The sequence below is a fragment of the Scyliorhinus torazame genome, chromosome 6 (assembly GCF_047496885.1).
Source record: "Scyliorhinus torazame isolate Kashiwa2021f chromosome 6, sScyTor2.1, whole genome shotgun sequence".
NCBI classification, from domain to species: Eukaryota; Metazoa; Chordata; class Chondrichthyes; order Carcharhiniformes; family Scyliorhinidae; genus Scyliorhinus; species Scyliorhinus torazame.
Window position 1 is genome coordinate 147,420,849 of NC_092712.1, and position 19,556 is coordinate 147,440,404.

The 19,556-nt window shown below is 49.1% G+C and overlaps 1 protein-coding gene across 1 annotated transcript in view; it reads right to left on the reverse strand.

Moving 5' to 3' along the window:
• Positions 1–19,556, reverse strand: part of LOC140425056 (ATP-binding cassette sub-family A member 13-like) — a 505,398-nt gene that overhangs the window by 286,502 nt on the left and 199,340 nt on the right. The window contains exons 13-15 of the mRNA XM_072508872.1: positions 15,102–15,287; positions 12,137–12,342; positions 6,265–6,386 (exon numbers count right to left, since the gene is read on the reverse strand). Coding sequence (XP_072364973.1) covers positions 6,265–6,386; positions 12,137–12,342; positions 15,102–15,287 — 514 coding nt within the window. The remainder of the gene's footprint in view (positions 1–6,264; positions 6,387–12,136; positions 12,343–15,101; positions 15,288–19,556) is intronic.

Consider the following 19,556-nt stretch of genomic DNA (forward strand, 5'->3'; position numbering starts at 1 on the left):
TCATTCCTACCAATACTGTCATGGACAAAGGCATCTGCAACAGATAGATTGGTGAGGGTGAGTTTTTTCCTCCTGTTGGTTCTCCCACCCTAAAATGCCCTTTCAGACTTGGCCAGTTCGGTCAGTAGTGATGATACTGAGTCATTCTTGGCACTAAACACTGAAGTCAATGACCCAGAATACATCCTGTGCCCTTGCCATCTTCAGTGCTTCATCCAAGTTGTGCTCAACATGAAGGAATACTGATTAGTCATCTGAGGGGGATTGGCAGGTGGTAATCAGCAGGGAGTTTCATGTCCATGTTTGCCCAAATACCATGTGATTTCATGAGGTCCCGGATTCTGTTCAGAGCTCTCAGGTCAATTCCCTCCCAACTTTAACAACTTTGCTGCCACCTCTCATGGGTCTGTCCTGTTGATGGGCCAAGACATACCCAGGGATGGTGATGGTGGTGTCTGAGACATTGAGTGCGATTCTCCCACAGCTTGTGCCCGGTGTCAATCCCGTTACACTGGGTGCATAGTGGGAGAGGCCAAAAACGTGTTTTGCTCCAGGTGCAAAGCCGCGCATAATCCCCCGACCCGCTACACCCATTGTGATCTGGACCACGCCCTCGCTGGGCGTGATCCAGATAGTGTATCTAAATGAGTCATTTGGCTAATTTAAATATGTGCAGCCCATTTAAGACCGCAGTCTCCCAGCTCCCGGTATTCATCAACCCCAGCGGTGAGGTCTCCCGCCAACACGAATTAGCACTGGCCTGCAAAAACAAAAAACAGCCATGATGGCTATGTCTGGGTGTTTGGAGGCTTTAGAGCCCCCGGGTGGTCAGGAACAGGGCAGTAGCATCGGAGCAGTATCAATGAGGCACCCTGGCAATGCCAAGCTGGTAGTACATGGGTATCAGTTGACATGCCAAAGCAACAAGGGCAGTGCCGAGGTTCCACTACCAGGGTATCGGATTGGCACTGCCAATAGGCATGGCCCGAGGGGGCCTTTCCCATGAAAGTGGGGGTGAAAGGTGGGTATGAAGGGTGGGGTTGAAGGGGGCTTAAGAAGAGGGTTATAAAGAGTGGGGGAGATGAAATGGGGGCCTTAAAGGGGAGGGACATAAATGACGGGGGCTTAAAGTGGGGGGATGCCTTAAAGGTAGGGGTGTCCTCAACCTCAGTGACCTCATAGCAGGGTATGATCACTTGGGATGGGGAGCGATGGCACGATGCCCAAAGATGGATGAGTGTGGGAATAGGTCATCCTCACATCTGGCTGGTGTGGGGGTAGGGGTTGGCGCAGATCACGTGTGCTTTTAGTGATGGGGAAGGTTGACCTCTGGGCATCACAATGTCTGTTGGTGGGAGCTGTAGGACCCCTCAATCCCACTTTGAGATCGGCACCCTTTAAAACTGCTAGCCTGATCTCCGAGTATCCAGTCTTGCCGGCATCTTTAGTTCCACACTGCAGAAAAAATTTCTTGCGGTGTGTGATTTTTCAGTGAGAAACTCCCCAAGCTCCAAAATCAAATCTAGATGTGGGTGAATGCAGATCTAGATCACGCCCAAACAACCGGCGGGAATCACCCCGCAAAATCCACCCAAAATGACACTTAGGACAGAAACTAGGTCCCCTAGCAAGCATATTTAGCCGCATGTTTCCCGGCACTTGCAGTGCCAATCAACATATGGCTATTCAATGCGACTTGTGTTAAATAAGGGGCCTGAACGGGGAACATGCGGCCGAGGCCGCACATAACCCCGCTTTTTACAATGGGGAGCTCCGCTCGCTAAAACTCCTCGTTGTACCGAGAGAAGCAGGGTGGATGGAAGGTATACTGAGAGATATTTAGTGGTTAAATATCATTTCTAATTATGGAAAAAGATGAAGATGACAAGAGTCAATGTTTAAAAGTGACGAGGTAAAAGTGGACTGGAATAATTGCGACGGGTTCAAGAGGATTGAGAAGGTTCAGAACAAATACATTACTTCAGGATAAAGGATTGGACACCCAAAGCTGGAAACGGACACCCCATTTCCGCATCCTTATGTCAAAGACCACCCAAAGGTAAGGGTAAAGCCGGTTAGAGACCAATAAAGATAGGTAGGTGGAAGACATTGGCATGATTCTTAATGAATACTTTGGCCAAAATCTTTCAGCCAGTTAAAATCTGGCCACATTGACACTGTCCACGAAGCTTTCCGCCACCCAATTTTTCAGCTGTACCTTCCAATCCCAGCTGAAGAAATCAAGGGTCAGCACAGGCTGTCGAGGTTAAACATTGGGCACAAGAAGAGACAGAAGAAGGGACAGATCTCCGAGGATCTCCTTTTCAACACAGTAGCTGCCATATTCAAGTAAATCTTAAAACTGCAAGTCTTTCGTAAGTCAATGATTTATTAAGTGGGTGAATGGTTCAACGGATGGAGGTGGGTCAGGTGGGTGACTGGGTAAAAGTCTGAGTGGGTGAATTGATGAATGGGGTGAGTGGGTGCATGGGTGAGTGTATGAGTGGCCAGAGAATTGCTCCCTTAGTCATTTCTTGGGAGAATTGCACCCATTGTCTCTGAGCTAGAATTCAATGAGTATGACTATCTCAGCCTGTTACTTGCGTAGTCTGAGGGACAGCTCTCCTAACTTTGGTAAAAGCCCCAGATATTAGTAAGGAGGACATCTGCCAACATATCCACCTCTGGCGACCTTCCATGACCCTTGAGAGTCCCTCTACCAACTTAATCCAAATCATGCCAAATTATGCCCCATACCCAACACTCTTTTCCTTTACACCCTCTATGTCAACTCATCCAACATTCACCTTGGGCAGATCTCAGGACCCATGCTGAGATGAAAGAAAATAAAGTTAAATGTCCATTGATAAATACACTACTTAAAAAAACACTCCCACTGATAAAAATCCATTCACTGTATTAACTTCCTTCAACTACTTAATCCCAGATAAAAGCAAGTATCTGTATTCGTAGCCTTACTTGAAAGACATTGGACGCAATTTAACAGGAAAAAACAGAGTCCTGCTTTGGACATGTTTAGTGGGGTGTTTCTTGGTGCCTATAGCAGATAGAGTGGGACTCTGTTTTTTTATGGCCTCGACGAGGAACCCTCGGCTGAGGCCATACTTACCTTAATTTCCTTAATTTTTAAATGCCACTCCGATCTCTCGACCCCCCACCGCAGTCTCCAAGCCTCCACAACACCCCAACATACTTGTCCTCATTTGTGTGGACTAGTGGCTAGGTATCCCAGGCATGAGCTTTTAATCCAGGGCCTTGGGAGACTCCGGCGCAGACATATTTAAGTAGGCTAACTGCTCATTTAAACATTCAAATCTAGATCCCGTCCAATGAGGACGAGATCCAGATCGTGACATCTCACAAGATCTCATTAGATCTCAAGACGCCTCTCATGAGATTTAATGGCCGTACAATTGCACCATTTATAAGCATTTAGAGCTGTCAGTCAAAATGGTGAACTGACAGCTATCCACTCTAATAAATCCTATATTGATGACCCTCAGACTTATGTCAACTGGCAAAGGGAAATGTCAAGCACTATTTTTTTTATACCAAAGTGTCCTTTCTTTTTCAAAATTATAAAGGCTAGTGGTCTAAATGTCTTGTCATTTACCAGTTCCCTTGACAGCTTAACAGTTCTTTGACTGCTTGACAATTCTCTTGAAATCTTGACAGTCTGTTGACTCCTTCACAATTTCCTTGACAGCCTGATAGTTCCAACAAATTTATCAACTTTTTATGCACTTCTTTAAGTCTTCTCCCAACAATCCCAAAGAGTACTTGACCTTCGCCAAAAGGGCACCTCAGTACTCCCCAAGATGTCCCTGGACCTATTCAAATGGCCAGCCTACCTCTCCAAAAGAATACCCAACCTCTTTAAATTAATCTGGCAGCTTTAGATATCAGCCTGAAAGGTCGAAAAGCACACAAGTCATATATTGAACATCCCACTGGCAAATATTGGGTCTAAATGAAGGGAGCTGCACTTCAATGTACAGCTGCCTCTGCGAACAATGGATATGCAAATTACAACCAAGCCCTGTTCCCCACTAATGAAAATGGTGGGTGCTGGGTTCAGGGCACAATTACTGGAATCAGGCCCCCGGCACCATTTTGGCTGAACCAGAGAAACTCTTTGGCATTGTGAAAATTCAAGGGCTGGATTCCCCAGTGTCCCCTCGCCAGCGTAAAAATGGTGGAATTTTACTCCTGAAATTCCTGCAAAAAAATTAAACGAATTCCCAAGCCTGCAGGGGGCTAGCAGGAACCCGTAGTGAATCTCAGCTTTTGCTGCAGATACGGGCCCCCGCACGTCTGGGTCAGAGGCTGCGCATACGCAGGGCAGCAGCCTCCAGCGGCCGCGCCGTGCTCCATGGCGGACTCGGACCGCGGAGCCAGACCAAAGCAAGAGACCCCAATCGACTGCATGCCCGACTTGCAAACCCCGCACATTAAATCCCCATCCGCCTACAAGGCCCCCCCCCCCCGGTCTCCGATCCACCCGCCACGCGAACATCCCGACCGGCAATAGCAGGTTAGTTCCATGCCATCGAGAACTCGTCCGGTTGGGAGCGGAGGATTGCTGAGCGGATCTTTGGCAATGGCTCCCCCTCGGTGACGCCGATTTCCGTTGCCTGGAGAATCGCCGAACCGGCGCCGGGTCTGATTACGGTGTCAAACTGGATTCTCCGCCCCGGCGCCGGCCGCGATTTCGGCGTTGGGCTGCGGAGAATCCAGCCCCAAGTCTCTGTAACTGATTTCACTCTGATTCACCCACTCTAATTCATCCTTCTTCTCTGTCATTTCCTCTTTTACTTTCCCAATCCTTAAATCAAATTCATCAAGGAGATACATTTTTAGTCCTGTTGTTCAATCATATCCCAGGTGCCCTGTAGTCTCATCAGCTCGCACTTCCAGCAACGTACAGGGAAAACTACAGTTGAGCTGGGCATGGTTCATGAGAGATTTTAGAGGTGCAAAGATACAAATGAACTGTTGACAGAAATACAAAATGTCCATACAGTAATAATGTACAGTGTGAATAAATTGCATATATTACTGTTCATACTACTGTAGTATAATTACCTTGTAATATTCATGCATTGAATATAGAGTGTCTTCTTTATTTTAAAGTGGACAGTGATTGGTATAAATGTTCAAAGCTTGTTAAACAAATCCAAAGCCTCAAGGGAAACAAAAGTGTGAACCTTAATCCAGAAAGATAACTAGCAAACGTAAGGTGCGATTTAACTGGATGAGAACAAAGTCCCACAGCGAGCGCGTTTAGCCGTGTGCTTCCCAGCGCTCGAAGCTCTGAGAAACACATAGCTGTAAAACGTGATTCACGTTTGATAAGGGCCTCAATGGGGAATACGTGGCTGAGGCTGCAGATAGCCCTGTTTTGTGCACTGAGGAACTCCGCTCGCCGGAACTTCTCAGTGTAGCAAGAAATCGGGATGCCATTTTAAAATGGTGTCCCCATCTCCAAGACCCACAAAGCGTTCCCGACCCCCCAAGCCCCAATGCACTATTAGACAGTACCCCACACTGCCCAAACACCCGTGCAGTGTACTCCCAGCCCGACTGCACCACAAGAAATGCCAGCTTGGTACCTTGGCAGTGCCAACCTAGCACCCTGGCAGTGTACCTGCCAGTTCCACTTGGGCACAATGCTGGCATTGCCAGGATGACAGTTTCAGGGTGCCCAGGTGGCACCAGCCAAGCCAGGGTACCACCCTGCCCAAAGGGCATGGCACCCAGGGGCCTCAGATCCCCTGGGAGAACCCTACGAGTGCCGTTCCATCTGGTCCCCGCTTGTGGAGACCATTACTGAACAGCGCTCGCCCAAGGTCTCCAAAGCAAGGGAAATTAATCCCACATCTCAGGTAACTCAGGAATCTGCACATTAACATGAGACTAGCTGTCTCGCTCTAATATGCAGATTTGTTAAAAAATGATCCCGCTCACAATTGGCGGGATTCACATCGCAATGTCTCGCGAGATCACGTTAGATCTTGTGAGGCATTGCGAGCCGGTAGATCCCGGGAGCAGGGTCACCTGGCTTTTATCGGCCACACTGAGCAGCGGGGAGCTGCATTCGGGTGCAACGTGGCCACTAAATCACACCCTTCATTTAATGCATTATTTTCAGCCCTCTCTGCTTCAAAATAAGACCAGACCATTACCCAGACCTGTAAACTAAATATGATTCTACATTACAGGGCCTGTTTTCTATTTACTCACCTTTGAGAGGCTGGTTTGAGTTTTCGATCAACCAACAAATTCCTCTAATGTGCTTTTCTATGCCTGGCCAGAAATCACGGCTCGCCAATGCAGATCCTAACATATCGAATGTATCAAAGGCCCTGGAAAAAATTAAGTGCTTAGTAAAGGACAAAAAAATTATAATTTTAAGGTGCTGTTTTAGTTGCAGACCAACCAAGCAATAATTAAACTCCATTTTTTGCTCCAAGTAAAAACAGATAGGTTAACGATGTGAAACATCCTCTCCCACACCAGTAAGTAGTAGGCTGTTGAAGTCAACAGTTGCAGATGTGAAAGCCATAGATTGAGAGGTCAAAGATCGAAGCCGGAATTCTTCGGCTGTTCGTGCTGGTGGGATTCTCTGGTTCAGCTGGAAGTGCAGCCCCTTACCACGGGTTTCCTGGCAGCAGGACTAGAGAATCACGCTGCCAGAGAGGGCTGGATAATCCTACCCCAAGTCTACTTCACAACCAGCACAAAATCCTCTTCAATGAACAATGAGAAAACATACACATTTACGGACCTGTACCTAGGTATTTAACATTAATCACTCCATTGCAACAAATAGCAATGCAAACTTGTCGGACAAATTAACTCAAAATCTCCAGATCAATGTTGCCTTTATACCCTATTAAAAAAATGTAAAATGGAAAGATTGCCATAGTTCCAGAGGACCATAGGCTGCTCTCCGCATTGAGAGCTGACTCATAGTGATTTAACCTGAAGGTCACCACACCTCATTTGAGGGACAAGGTTGAGAAAGCCTTGAGAAAGAATGAATCACCTCAACTGGTCCGGGAACTGAACTCGCGCTGTTGGCATCAATCTGCATCATAAACCAGTTGTCCAGCCAACTGGGCCTTTTATTAGACCTCCTAGAGAACAGCTCTGTCGTAGTACAACAGCTGTGAAGGTGCAAAACTTGATGCAGTCATTCCAGCCAATCCAGAAAAGTGTCTCTTTTTTTTAAAGCAAGTTTTTGTTTTTAAAATTTCTTGCATTTCCACAGCAGAATGGAAGTGAGTTTGTGAAGTCCTGTGACTGAGAACTTTGAGAAGGCTTTTCCAACAGCAACAGTGGGTTCAACTTGTGGTAATATTGCTTGAAACTTGTAGCTAAACATCTATAAGGGACTGTCTCCTATATCTGTGTGACTAACCAAGTGAGAATCTTTGAAGAAATATTCTGTGAAACAAATTTCAACTGTATAACTATAATCTTGAGTGCTTAAGTTTTCTTTTTTTTTTAAATGAATGTTTTAATTCAATGTTTAAAATCCCTAAAGTGTTACTAAAATTTGTGGATTCTGAATTCAGTAGATTTCTTCTTGTCAGAATACAAAAAAATACATTGTTACGTGGGCCAAGTTTCGCATGGGGATTTGGTTTGTGCAGCAAATAACACCTGCTGGTTCAGAGCACTAGATATATTACTTTTGAAAGCAAAATCAATCAGTTAAGAACTAAACTGATGACTCTTTTACGATACTCATCTTTTCTATTCTTATTGTTTTCTCCATATAAAACCTGATAGGTCATAGACATCTTGCAATCAGAAGGATGACCTGGCAGTTTCTATTTTCTGTTGCCACAAATGGTTAATTACCAAGAACCTATTCAAAATGGCTCATTGAAGACAGTGGGCGGGATTCTCCATTCCCGCGCCGAAATGCCCACGCCGTCGTGAACGCCGTCGAAGTTCACAACGGCACGAAACGGCCCCGATCCCGAACGATTCAGGCTAGGATCGGGGCCGCGTCACCTACATGCGCCAGGCCTTGTCGTCGCGTAAAGGCGGCGCCGCATAGATGACGCGGCCGGCGCCGCATAACTGGCGTCACCCGTGCATGCGTAGTTGCCGTCCTCTCTAAGTCTACCCCGCAAGAAGATGGCGGACGGATCTTGCGGGGCCGCGGAAGGAAGGAGGTCCTCCTTGAGAGAGGACGGCCCGACGATCGGTGGGCACCAATCGCGGGCCACCCCACATTTGAGGTACCCCCCGGTGCAGGATCCCCCCTCGCCCCCCCGCAGGCTGCCCCCCCCCCAGCATCCGCGTGCTGTTCCAGATGGCAGCGACCAGGTGTGGACGGCACCGGGGGAACCTCAATTGTGAGCGGGATCATTTTTTAACAAATCTGCATATTAGAGCGAGACAGCTAGTCTCATATTAATGTGCAGATTCCTGAGATCTGAGGCCCCTAGGTGCCATGCCACTCGGCCCATCCGGGCCTGAGAATAGAGGGGGTGCTGGAGAATCGCCATTTTGGGTGATCCCAGGAAAGGTAGGCCTAACATACGATGAACGTCTGAGGATGCTGGGATTATATTCATTGGAGTTTAGGAGGTTGAGGGGAGATCTAATAGAAACTTACAAGATAATGAATGGCTTAGATAGGGTGGATGTAGGGAAGATGTTTCCATTAGCAGGGGAGACTAGGACCCAGGGGCACAGCCTCAGAATAAAAGGGAGTCACTTTAGAACAGAGATGAGGAGAAATTTCTTCAGCCAGAGAGCGGTGGGTCTGTGGAATTCATTGCCACAGAGGGCGGTGGAGGCCGGGACGTTGAGTGTCTTTAAGACAGAAGTTGATAAACTCTTGATTTCTCGAGGAATTAAGGGCTATGGAGAGAGGGCGGGTAAATGGAGTTGAAATTAGCCATGGTTGAATGGTGGAGTGGACTCGATGAGCCGAATGGCCTTACTTTCACTCCTTATGGTCTCCGGCGATTCTCCGGCCTGCGCCCCGCGGAATTCAACCGGGCCGTTCCCGCCGCTTGGGAGAATCGCGGGAGGGCGTCGGACCGGCGGCCCGGGAAATTTTGGCGGCCCAGGCGATTCTCCCAACCGGCGCGGGAGTGGAGAATATCGCCCAGTGTCTCTCCTGAATTCCTGAATACCCCTGAGCGTGGATGGGTTGCTTTTCCATGCTCTTTGATTTGAGGAGATGTGGGAAACGTGCCTCACTCTCAACCTATCTCTAAAAGCACCCCCAAATGATTCAGTTTGTATATTCAGTGAGCAGTACTGGATTTTGCTGAGCTGGGTTATCTCAACCAGAATGTGGCATGGACATAACAACTGTCCACTGAGTTCCTGCTTTGGATGAAGGAAACCTTGATTACTATTCAACCATTTCAATGGTAAGTGCACATGTGTGGACATGCTTTGAAGAAAAAAATGGGCTTCTTTATTTATCTGCACTTACAATCTCGACAAGATGACTGGAGGTGATTTGTACCTTTATAACTCAAAGAGCCAATATAATGAGCTGAGGGAGAGAAGAAGAGGAATTATTGATGGAAACAAAAGGATGTAAATAACTAAGGAACCTCCAATTAATCTGGATGAACCTTGCAGTGACCAACACAAAAAAGGATCATTGAAAAATTGTGGATGAGTTCTACAAATCTCCCTCAATAATCTGGTCAAAGATCTGAAAATCATCTCCACCTGAGCAACAACAAAAATTAGAACATAGAACAGTGCAGCACAGTACAAGCCCTTCTGCCCAGATGTTGTGCAGACCATTTATCCTAATCTAAGATCAACCTAACCTACACCCCTTCAATTTACTGCTGTCCATGTGCCTGTCCAAGAGTCGCTTAAATGTCCCCAATGACTCTGACTCCACCACCTCTGCTGGCAGTGCATTCCACATACCCACCACTCTCTGTGTAAAGAACCTACCTCTGACATCTCCCCTATACCTTCCTCCAATCACCTTACAACTACGTCCCCTCGTGACAGCCATTTCCACCCCGGGGAAAAGTCTCCGGCTATCCACTCTATCCATGCCTCTCATCACCTTGTACACCTCTATCAAGTCACCTCTCTGCCTTCTTCGCTCCAGTGAGAAAAGCCCTAGCTCCCTCAATCTTTCTTCATAAGACATGCCCGCCAGTCCAGGAAGCTGGTAAATCACCTCTGCACCCTCTCCAAAGCAGCCACATCCTTCCTATAATGAGGCGACCAGAACTGGACACAATATTCCAAGTGTGGTCGAACCAGGGTTTTATAAAGCTGCAGTAAAACCTCGCGGCTCTTAAACTCAATCCCCCTGTTAATGAAAGCCAACAAACCATATGCCTTCTTAACAACCCTATCAACCTGGGTGGCAACTTTGAGGGATCTATGTACGTGGTCCCCAAGATCCCTCTGTTCCTCCACACTTCCAAGAATCCTACCTTTAACCCTGTATTCAGAATTCAAATCTGACCTTCCAAAATTAATCACTTCACATTTATCTAGGTTGAACTCCATCTGCCACCTCTCAGCCCAGCTCTGCATCCTGTCAATGTTCTGTGTAACCTGCAACAACGCTCAACGCTATCTACAACTCCACCAACCTTTGTGGCATCGGCAAACATACTAACCCACCCTTCCACTTCCTCAACCAAGTCATTTATAAAAACCACAAAGAGCAGAGGTCCCAGAACAGGTCCCTGTGGACCCCACTGGTCACCGACCTCCAGGCAGAATACTTTCCATCCACTACCACTCACTGTCTTCTTTTGACCAGCCAATTCTGTATCCAGACAGCCAAATGTCCCTGTATCCCATGCCCCCTAACATTCTGAATGAGCCTACCATGGAGAGCTTTATCAAATGCCTTACTGAAATCCATGTACACCACATCCACTGCCTGACCTTCATCAATGTGTCTCGTCACATTCTCAAAGAATTCAATGAGGCTTGTGAGGAATGACCTGCCCCTCACAAAGCCATGCTGACTATCTTTAATCAAACTATGTTTTTCTAAATAATCATACATCCTATCTCTCAGAATCCTTTCCAATATTTTGCTCACCACAGACGTAAGACTGACTGGTCTGTAATTCCCAGGGATTTCCCTGCTCTCTTTCTTGAACAGGGGAACAACATTCGCCTCCCTAAAATCATCCGGTACTATTCCATTGGAGAGTGAGGTCGTAAAGATCATCGCCAACGGCTCAGCAATCTCCTCCCTCGCTTCCCGTAGTAACCTTGGTTATACCCCGTCCGGCTCAGGGGACTTATCTATCCTGATGCTTTTCAAAATTTCCAGCACATCCTCCTTCTTAATATCAACCTGTTTGAGTCTATTCACGTGGTTCACGCTGTTCTCATGAACAACAAGGTCCCTCTCTTTAGTGAATGCTGACGCAAAATATTCATTTAGGGCCTCCCCGATCTCCTCAGACTCTAGGCACAAGTTCCCTCCACTATCCCTGATCGGCCCTACTCTCACTCTGATCATCCTCTTATTTCTCTCATAAGTGTAGAATGCCTTTTCCCTAATCCTTCCCGCCAGGGTTTTTTCATGCCCCCTTCGAGCTCTCCTAAGTCCTTTTTGAGTTCCTTCCTGGCTGCCTTATAACCCTCTGGAGCCGTGCCAGATCCTTGCTTCCTCAACCTTACGTAAGCTTCCTTCTTCCTCTTGATTTGAAGCTCCACTTCTCTTGTCATCCAAGGCTCCTTCACCTTACCATTCCTTCCTCGTCTCAGTGGGACAAAACTATCCAGCAGCAAGTGCTCCTTAAACAACCCCCACGTTACTGTTGTGCATTTGCCCAAGAACAACTGTTCCAGCTTTATGCTCCTCAGCACCTGTCTAATAGCAGTATAATTCCCCCCCCCCCATATAAAAACCTTTCCATACTGTCTGTTCCTATCCCTCCCCATGACTATGGTAAAGGTCAAGGAGTTGTGGTCACTGTAACCGAAATGCTGTCCCACCGAGACATGTGACACCTGGCCTGGCTTGTTGCCAAGCACCAAATCCAATATGGCCTCCCCGCTAGTTGGCCTATCTACATATTAGCAAGAACTACGGTGAAATTCCAGAACATTTAAATAACTGAATTCAACTTACAGGTTCCAAAGGAGGTGTTCCTGAAAAGTGCTGAATTGAAATCCTTTCCAAAGCTCAGAATTTTTGGTGAAATTCATGAAGAAGGTTTTGTAGAAATCGTTGTTGTTCATCATTGTTATGCCTACTTCCTGCCATCCTTTGTACACATCCGAAAATGTGACATGAAAATCATGTTTCTCAGCAACCACGGAGTTAAAAATATGAAGCTGTAAAGGAGCAGAAACAATTAATTTCATGGTTGTACATGGAACCATCACATGGACGATACTCAAATATCCTATGTGCTAAGAAAGACAGCAGATTGGTGCCTTGGCCCATTGAACTATAGTTTGAGCTCTAAAGTTCTAGTTCCAATCATTTTGGATTAACTGAGCAAATTCTGACCTCTGACTTACTGTGTAGTTCAAAGTCAAAACTGTTTGGCTTTTGAAAGATAAATAAATACATGTTTCAGAGGAGATGTCAACATTTGTTGACACAGCCCCTAATTTTCACATTATTATTGCTTGACTGTTTTCACAACCTTTTATTTTCAGAGTAGGGGCCTGTCAATACACTATTTTATTGACAGCTGAAAATGGTGATTCAATGATTAGCTGTCTTTGACTATGAATGCAATTTTAGGGGCATGGGAGTACATTGGTTAGCACTGTTGCTTCACAGCTCAGGGACCCGGGTCAATTCCTGGCTTGGGTCACTGCCTGTGCGACGTCTGCACATTCTCCCAGTGTCTTCCAGGTGGGTTTCTTCTGGGTGCCCCGGTTTCCTCCCACAAGTCCTGAAAGACCTGCTTGTTAGGTGAATTGTACATTTTGAATTCTTCTTCAGTGTACCCAAACAGGAGCCGGAGTGTGGTGACTAGGGGCTTTTCACAGTAACTTCATTGCACTGTTAATGTAAGCCTACAATAATAAAGATTATTATTATATTAAGTACCTGATGGGGATTTAAAAATCTATTTAATGGGCTTTGATGATCAGAGAATCTCTACAGTGCAGAAGGAGGCCATTCGGTCCATCGAAACTGCACCGACCCTTGGAAAGAGTCCACGCCCTGACCTTATCCCTATAACCCAGTCACCCCATCTAACCTTTTGGGAACTAAGGGACAATTTAGCATGGCCAATTGACATAACCTGCACATCTTTGGACTGTTGGAGGAAACTGGAGCACCCGGAGGTAACCCATGTAAACACGGGGAGAAAGTGCAAACTCCACACGGACAGTCACCTGGGGCCGGAATTGAACCCAGGTCCCTGGCGCTGTGAGGCAGCAGTGCTGACCACTGTGCCATCATGAGTATTTTTTTATGAAGTAAAATCTGTAATAGATACTGGGGGTGGGATTCTCCGAACCCCTGCTGGGTCGGAGAATCGCCGGGGTCTGGCGTAAATCCCGCCCCCGCCAGTAGCCGAATTCTCCGGCACCGGATATTTGGCGGGGGCGGGAATCGCGCTGTGCCGGTCGGCGGGCCCCCTCGGCGATTCTCCAGCCCGCGATGGGCCGAAGTCCCGCTGCTGTTATGCCTGTCCCGCCGGCGAGGATCAAACCACCTCGCTTACCAGCGGGACCTGGCGGCGCGGGCGGGCTCTGGGATCCTGGGGGGGCGCGGGACGATCTGGCCCCGGAGGGTGCCCCCACGGTGACCTGGCCTTGGGGCCCACCGATCGGCGGGCGGGCCTGTGCCGTGGGGCACTCATTTCCCTCCGCCTCGGCCACAGCCTTCACCATGGCCGACGCGGAAGAGACCCCCCCTCCGCGCATGCGCGGGGATGACGTCAGCAGCCGTTGATGCTCCGACGCATGCGTGGACGTGCGCCGGCCTGCAGCGTCCTTTCGGCCCCGGCTGGCGTGGCGCCAGAGGCCTTCCACGCCAGCCGGTGGAGCGGAAACCACTCCGCCGCGGGCCTAGCCCCTCAAGGCCCCTAAAGGTACGGAGAAATCCGCACTTTGGGGGCGATCCGACGCCGGAGTGGATCCCGCCACTCCATCCCGCCGGGACCCCCCACCCGCCGGGTAGGGGAGAATCCCGCCCCGGATCTTTGTTTCAGATCATCATGACTCCTGAGATCTGCCCATGGTAGATACTGCATGAGTTGCCATGAAGTGAAGGGTGTATAGCCAAAGAGTGGTGGGTGGAGGTCACGTGTCGGCATAGAGACTATAAGGGGCCATGGGAATGAGTGGGGATGATGAATTAGCATGAAGAGTAGAATGGGCCATCAGAGTGGGTGGAAAGGCATGGGATGACATGGATGGGGTGAGGGATAGAAGGCCTAATATTTAACAACACACACAGAGAACTGGCACTGGCCTTTAAACTATACCACTTCAGCATGTCTGAGGCTGCCTCAGAACTGCTTTCAAGGCGGTGGGCCTGAGTCAATGCTGCACCATGCCACACAACATCCCCCCCCCCGGCCCCGAGGTTTCCTTTTTAAATCTATAAGATAATTTTATCACACCAATACTATAATGACCCTTCAATTTGATTTACTAAAAGGCAAATCTTTACTATTGAATTAGTGAACAACAAATTGGCCTGCATTGTTCTGCAAAATTGTCAGGTCTCCTTTTTTGTTTGAAATTCCCATATATATTGCCTATACCAGTGAAATTAATAATGGAGAGTTGATACATTTTCACAATTTTATCACATGCACAGATAGCAGCATCAGGCTTCATGATATAATATTAAAGGTTTACCAACATATAATCTGAATGAAGTACGTATACAATGCTAAATCATTTCTAACTTAAAGCAGCTTAAAATGCAGAAAGGAAAATGTTACTTTACAACATTATTCTTCAAAGAAGTTGGGTATTTTAGAATTTATATCAGACATAGGTGGTATATTTGGGTATTTGCCAAACAAACTAGGGTTGTACAATCGTTGATAGGCTGCTGAATCATTGAGCTAATGGACACTGTATTTGTAATATTCATCATGTAAGCTACAACTCACAGATTCAAAATAGCCCTTCAGAGATGGAAAATGTTCAGTCACGTTCCAGGGATCACTGGATAGATGAGGACCACATGTCATAACTGTTAGGATATCATTTGAAAATGGCTGCTCTGGTAAACTGAGAACATCCTTGATCTTCATGACCATTTCCTTGCAATTAATAGGCACATTTTGGGTGAAGATCTAAAAAAGGTACAAGATAGAACTTTTCAAAACATTAATCAATGCTGAACAATCAATTTCCCGTGGCGGCCATGGAGTGAGTGGTCGCACATTTGGCAGCTCCCGCTCATGGTGGTCTTTTTGCGGCCTTTACACTTGTTTATAGCAGGAATTTGGGAGGAAAAAGGTGCAGAAGTGAGAGCAAAAGAGAGTGACCCCTAGTTTATGGAGCTGCAGTCCAGAAGTGCCCAGAAAAAAGCGAACCAGTTGGTTGAGCGGACAATGCACCCGGAAATGGCGAACGGGCATGATCCGGCGCTGCTGTCTCAGTGGTCGATGGACCAGTTGGTGAGCTTCCTGAATGAGAAGTTCACCCAACAGCGGAGGGAAAGTTTGGAGGACCTGGCCCGGGCTGTGGACTCGATCAAGGCGGTGATTCACCGCGTAGAGATGAGACTGGCAGCCCACGGACCGGCGATCCAGAGGTTGGAGGAGCTGGAGGGGGGGGAGCTTGAGGAGCAGTCCACCTCAATGGCAGCAGAGATGGGACTGAAGCGACTGCTGGAGAAAGTGGAGGACCTGGAGAACCATTCTCGTAGGCAGAACATCCTGATTGTGGGCTTGCCGGAGGGAATTGAAGGAATGTATGCGGGTGCGAATGTTGGGAAGATGCTGGAGAAGCTGCTTGGGAAAAGGTACGTTTGATCGGGCATTGGAGGTGGATCGAGCCCACAGGGCACTGATGCACAAGCCCCAGGGGGGCGAGCCGCCGAGGGCGATGGTGGTACAATTGCATCGGTTCCTGGATAAGGAACGTATCATGAAGTGGGCCAGGCAGACGAGGCGATGTATCTGGGAAGGCGTCGAGATTCGGCTGTACCAGGACCTGGGGACAGAGCTCGCAAAGAGGAGGGCGAGCTTTAATAAGGTCAAGTCGGCCCTGTACAAGAAGAGCTTTAAGTTTTGTTTACTGTACCCGGCTCGCCTACGGGTGACCTATGGGGGCCGGAAGCTATACTTTGGCTGGGCGGAGGAGGCAGCGGACTTCATGAAGGAGAATGAACTGGCAGAAGAAGGAGGACCTTGAACTTTGATTGAGGAGAACTGAAGTGCATGCATTGTACTGGGAAAAACTTTGGGTTTTTCCTGTTTGGATTTCTTGTGTTTTTTCCATTTTTCTGTTCTGTTTGGAGTTAGGCTGGTTTACAGTTCTTTGTTAAGAGATATGGGGTTGGTCTTTAGCTTCGGACCTTGGGAGGGATGGTTTGTTTGTTTATACTTCTTGCCTGTGTTTTGACTGTTTGCACTAAGAGTGGGGAGGGGAATCAGTGGGGGGGTAGGATGCTAGACGCCATGGGCGGGGGCTGCCAGGCAAGCTGGGCAGGCTAGTTCATGGACGTAAAGTGGGGGGTGAGCTGGAGATCGATGTGGGGGGGGAAGGGTGGGGGAATGGGAGTGGGGGGGGATTATACTGCTGACGGAGAGGGGACTTTCAAAGTGGAGGAGGAGGAGGGTTGATGATGGTGGTTGCCCGAGGGCAGGCCAGGGGAGGTGTGGGACATGGGCTGAAGACTGGCCTCGGAGGGGTTATGGTTGATCAGCAGGGGAGGGGGGGGGGGGGGGGGGGGGTGCCCCCCGACCAGGCTGGTAATGTGGAACATTCGGGAACTGAATGGGCCAGTCAAAAGGCCCGTGTGTTCGCGCACTTGAGGCAACTGAAGGCAGACGGTGGTCATTTTGCAGGAGACACATCTGAAGGTGGGGGACCAGGTCAGGTTAAGGAACGGATCGGTTGGGCAGGTGTTCTATTTGGGGTTAGAGTTTAAAACAAGGGGGGTGGCGATCCTGGTTAATAAGCGTGTGGCATTCGAGGTGGGGAATATAGAAGCGGACCCGGAGAGTAGATATGTCATGGTGAGTGGGAAGCTGGAGGGAATGGCCGTGGTAATGGTAAATATATATGCCCCGAACTGGGATGATGTTGAGTTTGTTAGACCAGTACTGGGGAAGATCCTGGACCTAGATACACATGGACTGATTATGGGAGGAGATTTCAATACGGTCCTGGATCCAAGGTTGGACCGGTCGCGTTATAGGTCTGGGAAGGTATCAGCTATGGCGAAGGAGCTCCAGGGATTCATGGAGCACATGGGGGGCGGGATCCATGGAGATTTGGGAGGCCGAGGAATAAGGTATATTCCCAGATAAACGTTTTTGTTATGGACTAAACGCTGCTGGCTGAGGTGGTAGACCCTGAATATTCAGCAACAGTGGTGTTAGACCACGCCCCCCACTGGGTGGACTTTCAAGTCAGCAAAGGAGAAGTCCAGCACCCTCAATGGAGGTTGGATGTTAGGCTGCTAACGGAGGAGGAGGCGTATGAGCGGGTGAGGGAGGCCATTCGGAAATATATAAGGATCAATGGCACGGGTGAGGTTTCGGCGGGGGTTGTGTGGGAGGCACCGAAGGTGGTTATTAGGGGGGAATTCATCTCAATTCGGGCCCATAAGGAGAAGGCTGAGTGGGCGGAGTTGGACAGATTGGTAGGCAAAACTTTACAGGTGACAGCAGGTATGCGGAGTCTCCGGATGACGGGCTTTTGAAGGAGCGTCAGAGACTGCAGCTAGAATTTGGGCTCCTGTCCACAGGTAAGGCGGAGGGACAGCTGAGGAGGGTAAAGGGGGCGGTGTATGAATAGGGGGGAAAAGCCAGCAGGATGCTGGTGCATCAGCTGAGGAAACAGGAGGCGGCGAGAGAGATTGGGCAAGTAAGGGATACAGGGGGTAAGGTGGTTCTGGATCTGGTGGGGGGTGAATGATCTGTTTCAGGAGTTTTATAGTAAATTGTATAAATCGGAACCCCCAGCCGGGGAGGAGGGGACAAAGCAATTTCTGGGGAGTTGGAGTTCCCGAGGATAGATGAGGAGTTGGAGGATTTGGGAGCCCCAATTGGGCTTGGGGAGGTTATAGATGGATTGGGGAGATACAATCGGGCAAAGCCCCGGGACCAGACAGATACCCGGTTGAGTTTTATAAAAAGTTTTCCGGGCTGTTGGGGTCACTTCTGGTAAAGGCTTTTAATGAGTCAAAGGAGCTGGGAGTGCTCCCCCCAATGTTATTGCAGGCACCAATTTCCCTTATTTTGAAGCGGGACAAGGACCCTGAGAGCTGTGGCTCGTATAGGCCAATCTCCCGATTAAATGTCGATGCGAAATTGCTGGCAAAGATCTTGGCCACACGTATAGAGGATTGTGTTCCTGGGGTAATAGGGGAGGACCAGACGGGATTTGTTAAGGGACGACACTTGACTTCCAACAATAGGCGGCTCCTTCATGTAATAATGATGCCTGTGGAGGGATGCGAGATCGAGGTGGTGGTAGCCATGGGTGCAGAAAAGGCCTTTGATCGGGTGGAGTGGAAGTATTTGTGGGATGTCCTGAGAAGGTTTGGGTTTGGGCAGGGATTTGTGGATTGGGTCCAGTTGCTATATCAGGCACCGGTGGCGAATGCAAGGACAACCCGGGTTCGATCAGAATATCTTAGTCTGTGTCGGGAGACAAGACAGGGGTGTCCACTCTCCCCACTCCTGTTCGCCCTGACCATAGAGCCTTTGGCAATGGCACTGCGAGCATCGAGCCTTTGGCAGGGGATAGTGAGAGGGAGGGTTAGAACATAGCCTCAGGATCAGAGAATCCCGCCCCCTAAGTGTTGACGCCAACATAAATGCCGTCACGTTTCTCGACGGCGTCAACATGGCCTCAGGGGCAGCAATTCTGACTCCTACAGAGGGCCAACACGGCACTGGAGTGACCCATGCCGCTCCAGCTGCCGATCAGGGCGCCAGATGGGCGGCGCAGGTCTGCGCATGCGCAGTGGGGCCGGCGCCAATGCGCGCATGCACGGTGGCTGCCTTCTCCATGCTGACCCCGACGCAACATGGCGTAGGGCTACAGGGGCCAGCGCGGAACAAAAGATGCCCCTAGCCCGAGAGGCCGGCCCGCCGATCGATAGGCCCCGATCCGGGCCAGGTCACAGCGGAGGGCCCCCCCCTGGGACGGACCACCGCCCCCCCCCCCCCTCCCCCCCAACCAGGCCACCCCCAGATGGATCCACACCGAGGACCCGCCGGGTAAGACCAGGGGTTGGATTCTCCGACCCCCCACTGGGTCGGAGAATCGCCGTGGGGCGGCGTAAATCCCGCCCCCACCGGCTGCCGAATTCTCCGGGGTCGGGGATTTGGCCGGGGTGGGAATCGCACCATGCCGGTTGGCGGCCGCTGGCAGTGCCCCCC